The 11,529-nt window shown below is 42.5% G+C and overlaps 1 protein-coding gene across 2 annotated transcripts in view; it reads left to right on the forward strand.

Moving 5' to 3' along the window:
- The window catches only part of sec23ip (SEC23 interacting protein), a 154,642-nt gene that overhangs the window by 16,722 nt on the left and 126,391 nt on the right, over positions 1–11,529 (forward strand). For both annotated transcript variants that reach the window (XM_068002250.1, XM_068002249.1), the window contains exons 4-7: positions 3,049–3,242; positions 6,022–6,111; positions 8,486–8,606; positions 9,215–9,304. In XM_068002250.1, the coding sequence (XP_067858351.1) occupies positions 3,049–3,242; positions 6,022–6,111; positions 8,486–8,606; positions 9,215–9,304 (495 nt within the window). The remainder of the gene's footprint in view (positions 1–3,048; positions 3,243–6,021; positions 6,112–8,485; positions 8,607–9,214; positions 9,305–11,529) is intronic.

Below are 11,529 nucleotides of genomic sequence, written 5' to 3' on the forward strand. Positions count from 1 at the left end.
AGTCGACCCTGCAAAGTCCTCCTCACTAACATCTGGGGACTTGTGCCAAAATTGGGAGAGCTGTCCCACAGACTAGTCAAGCAACTGCCTGACATAGCCATACTCACAGAATCATACCTTTCAGCCAACGTCCCAGGCTCTTCCATCACCATCCCTAGGTAGGTCCTGTCCCACTGGCAGGACAGACCCACTAGAGGTGGCGGTACAGTGATATACAGTCAGGAGGGAGTGGCCCTGGGAGTCCTCAAAATTGACTCTGGACCCCATGAAATCTCATGGCATCAGGTCAAACATGGGCAAGGAAACCTCCTGCTGATTACCACCTACCGCCCTCCCTCGGCTGATGAATCAGTCCTCCTCCATGTTGAACACCACTTGGAGGAAGCACTGAGGGTAGCAAGGACACAGAATGTACTCCGGGTGGGAGACTTCAACGTCCATCACCAAGAGTGGCTCGGTAGCACCACTACTAACCAAGCTGGCCGAGTGCTGAAGGACACAGCTGCCAGACTGGGCCTGCGGCAGGTGGTGAGCGAACCAACACGAGGGAAAAACTTACTTGACCTCGTCCTCACCAATCTACCTGTCGCAAATGCATCTGTCCATGACAGTATTGGTAGGAGTGACCACCTCACAGTCCTCGTGGAGACGAAGTCCCGTCTTCGCACTGAGGACACCATCCAACGTGTTGTGTGGCACTACCACCGTGCTAAATGGGATAGATTCAGAACACATCTAGCAGCTCAAAACTGAGCATCCATGAGGTGCTGTGGGCCATTAGCAGCAGCAGAATTGTATTCCAGCACAATCTGTAACCTCATGGCCCGGCATATTCCTCACTCTACCATTACCAACAAGCCAGGGTATCAACCCTGGTTCAATGAGGAGTGCAGAAGAGCATGCCAGGAGCAGCACCAGGCGTACCTAAAAATTAGGTGCCAACCTGGTGAAGCTACAAAACAGGACGACATGCATGCTAAACAGCGGAAGCAACATGCTGTAGACAGAGCTAAGCGATTCCACAACCAACAGATCAGATCAAAGCTCTGCAGTCCTGCTACATCCAGTCGTGAATGGTGGTGGAGAATTAAACAACTAACGGGAGGAGGAAGCTCTGTAAACATCCCCATCCTCAATGATGGCAGAGCCCAGCACGTGAGTGTAAAAGACAAGGCTGAAGCGTTTGCAACCATCTTCAGCCAGAAGTGCCGAGTGGATGATCCATCTCTGCCTCCTCCTGATATCCCCACCATCACAGAAGCCAGTTTTCAGCCAATTCGATTCACTCCACGTGATATCAAGAAACGGCTGATTGCACTGGATACAGCAAAGGCTATGGGCCCCGACAACATCCCGGCTGTAGTGCTGAAGTCTTGCGCTCCAGAACTAGCCGCGCCTCTGGCCAAACTGTTCCAGTACAGCTACAACAATGGCACCTACCCGACAATGTGGAAAATTGCCCAGATATGTCCTGTCCACAAAAAGCAGGACAAATCCAATCCGACCAATTACCGCCCCATCAGCCTACTCTCAATCATCAGCAAAGTGATGGAAGGTGTTATCGACAGTGTTATCAAGTGGCACTTACTCACCAATAACCTGCTCACCGATGCTCAGTTTGGGTTCCACCAGGACCGCTCGGCTCCAGACCTCATTACAGCTCTGGTCCAAACATGGACAAAAGAGCTGACTTCCAGAGGTGAGAGTGACTGCCCTTGACATCAAAGCAGCATTTGACCGAATATGGCACCAAGGAGCCCTAGTAAAATTGAAGTCAATGGGAATCAGGGGGAAAACTCTCCAGTGGCTGGAGTCATACCTGGCACAAAGGAAGATGGTAGTGGTTGTTGGAGGCCAATCATCTCAGCCCCAGGACATTGCTGCAGGAGTTCCTCAGGGCAGTGTCCTAGGCCCAAGCATCTTCAGCTGCTTCATCGATGACCTTCGCTCCATCATAAGGTCAGAACTAGGGATGTTCGCTGATGATTGCAGTGTTCAGTTCCATTCGCAACCCCTCAGATAATGAAGCAGTCCGAGCCCGCATGCAGCACAACCTGGACAACATCCAGGCTTGGGCTGATATGTGGCAAGTAACATTCGTGCCAGGCAATGACCATCTCCAACGAGAGAGAGTCTAACCAGCTCCCCATGACATTCAATGGCATTACCATCGCCGAATCCCCCACCATCAACATCCTGGGGGTCACCATTGACCAGAAACTTAACTGGACCAGCCATATAAATACTGTGGCTACAAGAGCAGGTCAGAGGCTGGGTATTCTGTGACGAGTGACTCACCTCCTGACTCCCCAAAGCCTTTCCACCATCTACAAGGCACAAGTCAGGAGTGTGATGGAATACTCTCCACTTGCCTGGATGAGTGCAGCTCCAACAACACTCAAGAAGCTCAACACCATCCAGGACAAAGCAGCCCGCTTGATTGGCACCCCATCCACCACCCTAAACATTCACTCCCTTCACCACCGGCGCACTGTGGCTGCAGTGTGTACCATCCACAGGATGCACTGCAGCAACTCGCCCAGGCTTCTTTGACAGCACCTCACAAACCCGTGACCTCTACCACCTGGAAGGACAAGGGCAGCAGGCACATGGGAGCAGCACCACCTGTACGTTCCCCTCCAAGTCACACACCATCCTGACTTGGAAATATATCACCGTTCCTTCATTGTCGCTGGGTCAAAATCCTGGAACTCCCTTCCTAACAGCACTGTGGGAGAACCTTCACCACACGGACTGCAACGGTTCAAGGCGGCGGCTCACCACCACCTTCTGAAGGGCAATTAGGGATGGGCAATAAATGCTGGCCTCGCCAGCGACGCCCACATCTCAGGAATGAAAAAAAAATTAACCTGCTTTGTCAAACAGCCTGTTCATATGCAACATCCGTTGTATAACGGATTCCTTTTCCCAATTGTATAACTGTTGCTAATGTATGACTGCTGTTAATAGTAAATTTTTTGCACTTTTAGCTGTTGTCAATTTTGAGTACACAATCTAAAGCAACCAATTTTGATTTAAAATTTCCAGTACAACCCGACCCTGAAAATGTGATAGTGTCTACGGATGGAGGTCGCTATGACATTTGCCTGTATGACCGCATGCGACATGCTGTGTACTGGGAAGAGGAGCCATCTGAAGTGAGGCGATGCACGTGGTTTTACAAGGGGGACTTGGACAGCCGGTTTATTCCTTACTCTGAGGAATTTAGCGAGAAATTGGAGGTACTGTATTCTGTAGAGCTGTACTCAGCTGCAGTTTAAAATTAATTGAAAAATTGTAATGCCTGCTAACTTTTCTATGAGCCAGTGCTACACATAGCACTGCAAGCAACTTGGATGAAAGTGTAAAATGAAGAAAATCAGCACGGCTTTGTATTTACATTGGTTATGTAGACATAGGATGTAACATTCATGTTTTAAGCTACAACTTATCTTTACCCTAGGACTTAACTATAGGGCCATCTGCCGTTGATATTATGACTTATTAAAAATTAAGTGCCCGAGTGAAATAAAATGTAGATCACTCGATCTCTGGTATCCAAATGATGCAGTTGTACTTTCCCAGTGATTATAGGTGTGAATCCTAGGGCAGCTGCAATCATCTGGAAGAATTGTACCATTTTCAACTGGAGCAGTGATTGTAACACTGATTTATACAGGAGTATTAAGAAACTTTAGGTGGCTTGCTCCCACCGCTAAAGGCTGGTCCTTCTGTGAAGTAACCAAAATAGCTTTGGCAAATATGATGTGGATTTGTGCATGGTAATCCTGCAGTAGAGAAGAGAAGCAGCAGTGTTTCAGAGGGGTTGTAGAGTAGTCAGACATATGGACATTGCCACTTCCCTTCTCAACATGCCTATTGTCATGAGAAACGTGGCAGTTGATTTTGAAAAATCAAACATTTGCCTTGCCAAGTTACTTTTTTATATAAGTGTGATCAAGCTTGAAAGGAAATATATGTCTTTCAGATGAGACGTTAAACCGAGGCCAAGTCTGCCCCCTCAGGTGGACGTAAAAGGTCCCGTGGCACTATTCGAAGAACAGCAGGGGAGTTCTCCCTGATGTCCTGACCAGATTATCTGGTCATTATCACACTGCTGTTTGTGGCAATGTGATAATGACCAGATAATCTGTTTTTTTAGTGATGTTGGTTGAGGGATAAATATTGGTCAGGACACCTGGGAGAACTTGCTGAGCACAAATTGGCTGCTGTGTTTCCTACATTACAACAGCGACTACACTTCAAAAGTACTTCAATGGTTGTAAAGCACTTTGGGACATCTTGAGGTGAACTCCCTCAAATGTTAATGAATGCTCAGAGTCTGCTGCAACATAAGTTTGGAGCTCGATTGCTGTTTGCCTCTGTAGGATTTATGCTAAGTTCAGTCTATTTTTACGTTGATTATTCAGAAAATTCATTTCCCTTTTTAGTTTGTATGAATTATCTCTCATCATGTTTTGAACTATTAGTACCAAAATGTAGCAACTAAATAAGCTATTGATAACTGTAGCAAGTAGATAAAAGTCAAGTTAATGATGCTTTGAATTCATGATACAATAACTTAATTTTACCTATATTCCCATTTACTTATAAGGTCTTTCATTTAGCCCCTCGCCTGTTAAGCCTTCTGATTTTATAATTAGTCTCAATAACTACCTCCTGCAAGCTATATCCCAAAACTGGGGCTAAAGCCTGCAGAATCTGGAAACACCAGTGTCTGCACATTGCAATTGTGGTGTGATGCATTTTCCTTATTTAATTGAGGAAGTATGGACAGTATCCACACACAGAGCACTTTCAGTTGCCTTATGTACAGATGGGGAGGCACTGCTAAAGATGCATTACTTTTACCATTATACTTTTATGAAGACAGTCTTGTTTATTTTTACATGGAGTATTGTTTTTCCTTCCAACATTGCTCTGTAGGGTAAACAGTATTTTGATCACATTTTTTTAAAACCTGAAAAAACATGTATTTGCTGCCAGCTGATTTCACCAGATATTTCTTTTTTTGTTTTTGATCTGATTTAAGGGGAGAAAAACCTGAAAATCGTACGGCCTGTGCTATTGATTAAAAATCTCCTCGTCCAGCTGGGAGGATCCCAGATCACCTGTGGCCACTCCTGACTCCCAGTGTTACAGAGAAACATCCATTTCTTGCATTGCGTTGTACTTAACAAGTCTTGCCATCTATCTGGAAGGATCTCGCAGTCTTTCGGCAAAGATCTCGGATCCTTGTGCCGACTCCAAACTGCTGAATTTGCACACATAGAATCATTGAATGAAACAGCACAGAAGGAGGCCATTCAGAACATTGTACCTATGCTGGCTCTTTGAAAGAGCTATCCAATTAGTCCCTTTCCCCATGGCCCTGCAAAATTTTGTACTATCCATTGCCCTGACTGGGGCAGTCAAAAGGTTTGCTACAACACTGGGATTTTGCACAAGTGATGCACGATCCTCGGATGATTTGAGTTCAGTTTATATTGTCGCAAAGAATTTTTAAAAATCCCTTTCTGTATCTGCAATAATCTTGTGCTGCCATACTAAGTTATTGTGTTCTAGATTATTTTTGTTTTGTGGAAGGCTATTTCAGCTCGAGGGTGATACGAATTTTGCTATTTGAGGCACTTTTAAGCAAAAGTCAACTGCTCACAATTTTGAATTCAGTGATTTGATATTTTCCTTTCTATCATTTTATTTTATTTATTGGTAGGTATCAATCTTCAAAGGGCCTCTGTAAATAACATAAATGACACTTGAGTACAATTCTACCATAATGTGGCATTTGAAAATAATTTGTGAAGTTTCCTTTGTTATTTTATAGTCATTGTATTGGAACTTTAAGCCATTAGAATATTTGCACTTTGGTAAATATTGGTATAAAAAGCCTAAAGTGGATTAGAAATGTTCAGTTTACACTTAAAATAATTTTGAAATGTTGGAGAAAGCAAATTTGAAAATGTTGGAGGCTTCTCCTAATTTATCTCTGTTTTGCAGGGAGAATATAAAAAGGCTGTAACTACCAACCAATGGCATAGAAGACTCGAGTTCTCTAGTGGGGAAACCATTGTTATGCATAATCCAAAGGTACAGTCTGCACAAAAACAGGGACTCATGGTCTTGAAAGCAATACCATTGATAAAAAGACATGCTTTTGAAAAATGTTAGTTTGCATCTGTTCAGTCACAGAAAATAACTGAATTCAGTTCCCAAAATGAAAAAAGCACTTTTATATTTGATGCTGCTTTAGTTCAGGAGAGTAATGTCCATGCACCAGCTTCCATGTTTACACATTTTTTGCAACTGGCACAGCTATCACAAAGGCAGAATCGTAGACCCATATTTGGTCCGCAATGCTGACGGGATAAGGAAGCAAGGGTTGCTTATGCTATGGTGCACGCAAACGATGGAGGGAAACCTCTTGTAACTGTGAAAGTGCCTATATTGGTTGAGAGGCTTCCCTAACGGCACTACGTGATCCATATTGAGTCAGTTGAGGTCCAAGTTTCAATTCCTAGTATGCGCTGAATTGCCCAATCTCCGCTGGGATAATGCTGAGGGTGCAGTAGCCTTCTGTGTGAGCAAGGGAGGGAGTGGGGGAAAATGAATCAAGCTCCCACTTTTGGTCCAGCATTCCCTGTTGAAAAGTGTGCATTTGTGGACATCACCCTTTTTGCTGTAGCACAGTTTTCCCATACCGACAGTCAAGGCTCAGAAATGAAAACTGGTCTCTCTGGGTGGGGTGCCAGTGCCTGGGGAAACTTTTTTTTTATTCTTGGGATGTGGGTGGTGCTACCACGGCTGCATTAATTGCCCATTCCCAGTTGCCCTGAGAAGGTGGTGGACCTTCTCTAATGATTATTTTTACAACTGGGTGGCTTGTTTGGCCATTTAAGAGGGCAATAAGAGCCATTTAGGTTGTATGGGACTGGAGTCAAGTGTCTCCAACAAGAGAGAGTCTAAACACCTCCCAATGACATTCAACGGCATTACCATCGCCGAATCCCCCACTATCAACATCCTCGGGGCCACCATTGACCAGAAACTTAACTGGAGCAGCCCCTTAAATACTGTGGCTACAAGAGCAGTTTGGTGGCTGGGTATTCTGCGGCGAGTGACGCACCTCCTGACTCCCCAAAGCCTTTCCACCATCTACAAGGCACAAGTCAGGAGTGTGATGGAATACTCTCCACTTGCCTGGATGAGTATAGCTCCAACAACACTCAAGAAGCTTGATACCATCCAGGACAAAGCAGCCCGCTTGATTGGCACCCTATCCACCACCCTAAACATTCACTCCCTTCACCACTGGTGCACTGTGGCTGCAGTGTGTACTATCCGTGGGATGCAGTGCAGCAACTCGCCAAGGCTTCTTCGACAGCACCTCCCAAATCCGCGACCTCTACCACCTAGAAGGACAAGGACAAGGGCAGCAAGCACATGGGAACAACACCACCTGCACGTTCCCCTCCAAGTCACACACGATCCTGACTTGGAAATATATTGTCGTTCCTTCATCGTCGCTGGGTCAAAATCCTGGAACTCCCTACCTAATAGCACTGTGGGAGAACCTTCACCACAAGGACTGCAGCAGTTCAAGGTGGCGGCTCACTACCACCTTCTCAAGGGCAATTAGGGATGGGCAACAAATGCCAGCCTTGCCAGCGACGTCCACATCCCATGAACGAATAAAAAAACTTTTTAAAAAGACCTGACTGGGTAGGGGTGAAAGGTCCCTTCCTTGAAGGGCATCAGTGAACCGTTTGGGTTTTTTGCGACAGTACAGTATTTTTCATGCTTTTTTTTTCTGGTGGTAGCCCTCAAATTACCAGATTTACTAGTTGATCACCTCTTCTGTTGCAGATAGAGATGCAACCCCAAGTGCAGTCTTCAGAAAAAGCAGAGTTAGAGGGTGGGATAATTGGACCAGGGTGTGCAGATGTAATTCAATCCCTATTTTAAAGTTATGCATTCAGTTCTTATTTTTATATATTTCCATTATACGTTCCTAATACGTTCCTATGTCTACAGTTATAATGAAAACTATGTAAACTTGTTACATTGTAGTTACAAATTTACATAGGCAGTTTTCATTACATATGTGAACATAGGAATTTATAATGGAAAGGTTGACAGGAAGTGCATGCAGATGCAAGATTTTTAATATATTAAATTGATAAAGAATGAGTTCAATTTCACAACTTGTCATGATGGGACTTGAGCTTGTGCAAGATCCTAACCGCTACCCTCTACAGCATAAGTCACTATTTTCAGGAGAGAAGAAAAATTAGCTGTGCAGTTATGAAAGGTGGGAGGCTTTTCCTAATTCTTTTAACTTGCCTTACTTTATATTGATTCTGTTCATATTAATGTATTTTTAAACCCCATTTTTATGACTTCCAGTCTTCACAGTAATAATTTTTAAGAAGGGTATAAATCAAGCTATCATGATTGCTTCCAGGTCATAGTTCAGTTCCAGGCTTCCTCACTACCAGATGAATGGGGAACCACACAGGATGGACAGACTAGACCCAGAGTGGTCAAGCGTGGGATTGATGATGACCATGATGAGATTCCTGAAGGTATGAGTCTGATCACAACTCTATATGAATGAATAGCCTCAGATAACAACAAATTGGTATGACCAAATAAAGCTCAGCTTTGTCAAGTGGCTCTTCAATGCCAAAGAAAAGCTCAGCAAGTATCTGTTACATTTTAAAGTAAATTACCATTTCCCCATACTATAAGTCAGTGTTTTTTTAATACTAAATACATAAAGTAATGACCTACCCTATCGCCATCATTTCCTGCAGTTGTTGCTGATTCTCCAAAAATTGACTGTTTAATCACCCAAAGATTCCAGGCATGTTAAAGAACAACTTTGTGGAATCTTGGTATATACAAAGTGGCTACATAACCATCACTGCGTTTGAGTGATACATTTTATATGAAGCGATTTGAGATATTTCTCAAGAACATGACAAGTGCAATTTAAATGCGAGTCTTTGTTTTTTTCCATAGTTTGTTCTAAGTTGTTGTAGCAATTACATTGTCCTGTGGCTTCACTCTTGGACAAGGGGGAATAACAGTGAATAATACATTAGAGATTGCTTCTCATAAAATAAACACTCGCATTTATATTTTGCTAAGCATTTATATTTTGTTCAGCAATTTCTTTTTCTTAACCTAGGTGAGCTGCCACCGGCTAATCATCTGGTATTCATGGCACATGGAATTGGCCCTGTATGTGACCTACGCTTCAGAAGCATTGTTGAATGTGGTAGGTCTGTTTGTTTATGATGAATTTTTCCTCCTGATATTCTGCAAATTTGTAATGTATGCTTTTTAAATATTTGAAGCAAATCTACATTTCAGTAGAGTAGTCAAAGAACTTGTGGTACATCACCATTTTGACTCTTTAACTCGCTAGTTCCAGGAACATTTTAGTGTTTTGTCAGATTTACTCTGGTGAAAGGATTTTTTAACAGATGAGCCAGCTATTGTTCAGGACAGGGGAGAATGTTCTATGATCGGTTCATGAATATATAAAGCCCCAGTATCCATTTGTCTCAAATTAACGGAGGGAGGACACTAAAAGGCAATACTTTGAAATCTTCTCTCCTCACATATTTAAAGGTGCATGATTCCAATATTTATATTTCAGGAGTACTAATTAATATCTCTTATTTCAAAAAAAGTTGGATTTACTTTGGAAGGTGTAATTACTCTTTACAATTGAGTTTTACTTCTGGATTAGTCAGATTTATCTACACTTATTGTAGTTTTTAATATTTGAAGTTCCACAATGTACATTACTATTAAATTAAACTTTCAATCTTGCTCTCTATTAATGTCTTATAATAAGTGGAGACATTTGTCCTTTGGTGCATCAAGCTGTGTTAAACCTATGTCATGTGATCTTAATTCTGTGTTCTGTTACTTGCAATAGCTGATTGATTTTCAGTTAAAACTCAGTTCTTTTTGAGTTCATGTTGCTGCTATTTCAGCCTTTCGTGGACCTCAGCATTGTTATGAGCTCACTCAGTGTCATACATTTCATCAAAGCTACCTGGAGATTACATTCACTTTGACCTCCTTTTGGTTCCACAGTAAGATGTTATAAAAATCATTGAATGCCCTGTTTGAACCTAAGAGTTTGAGATGTAAAGTTCCTTTCTTCAAGAGCTGTCTTGTCAGAGCATTCATTTGAACACACAGGATCATTAAGTTGCAAGACCTCATTATAGATCAACCATGTTCTCCTAGTGGGGTGATTCTGAAATTTTATCCTAATTTCCTTCTCTAAATAGTCTCCCAATTCCATTTAGGTCAGGAGATTATTAAATCTTCATTTTACCCTTCACTTCACAAGTTAAGGTTGCACCACCAACTCCATTTACTGGACACTTATATGGCTTTACAGATGTACTTCAAACATACAGATCGTTCCAGTTATTTCTTATGGATCGACAACCATGGATAAGATATTAAGCAAACAATGTGTAGGTACATGGATGAAGCAATATATTCTCCACTGTTACAGCATAGCAGATAATGAACCTAGAGGACAAGAGAAGGCCCATTCAGTGTGTTGTGTGGCCTTGTCCTGGGCATCTCTTAATCCTGTGTAGGTTTAGCATGGAAAAATCTCCTCACATTTGCAAAACATTACTCACTGAATTTAACAGCTTCCTGGGGTCTGTCCTCTCAGTCGGTACTGAAACCCTATGGCAGAGGCCTCCTCTTCCTAAAAGTTTGTTATTTAGAATGCTTCTGCAGTATGCGGAGGATGCAAATTAAAGAAGGATGTATCTACCTACCTGCCTACCTCATTCTTTGCAAATGAAGCATTCTCCACACACCATACGCCCTCCCGTCCAGCTCCCAAGGCTCTGTAAAAGGTTTTCTTTTCAGAATTAGGATGTATTATTATCCAGCCAAACACTGTAGCTCAGTTATGCTAACCACTTTTATACAAGGTCCACTTGTTGATAACTTTGACATCACTTTCTTCAAGTCACTCACATGATTTCCCAGATCCAGGAGGACTAGGGACAGACTCTTGCAATGTGCAGAATGTCTCATTCAAGGAATGAAGAAGACACTATCGAGGTGGTGTATTCTGCAATGTGCAGAATGTCTCATTCAAAGAATGAAGACACTATTGAGGTGGTTAGTTTACCTTGATGCATTGTGGTGGTAGCGAAGATCTACAGGATCTGGATTTTCAACTTGCAGTTTATAAATTACCTAATTGTCAAATTAGTACAGTTTCATCATCTGGTGTTTTGGCTATAGTTAAATGAATGGCAATGGTACTTTGACATGTACTACATTTGTTTATAATCCTGCTTGTAGAAACTGCAATTATTTCTCGAGATGGATAACATAGTCAATATTCTAAGAAAACCTCTTCCTAGCTCCAAACCTTAAAATGATAAATTACTATCTTGAACACGAATGATGTAGAAATGTCATTTAATATAAAAGTATAAAGTTATCAAA

Source organism: Heptranchias perlo, chromosome 21, assembly GCF_035084215.1.
Source record: "Heptranchias perlo isolate sHepPer1 chromosome 21, sHepPer1.hap1, whole genome shotgun sequence".
In the NCBI taxonomy this organism is placed as follows: domain Eukaryota; kingdom Metazoa; phylum Chordata; class Chondrichthyes; order Hexanchiformes; family Hexanchidae; genus Heptranchias; species Heptranchias perlo.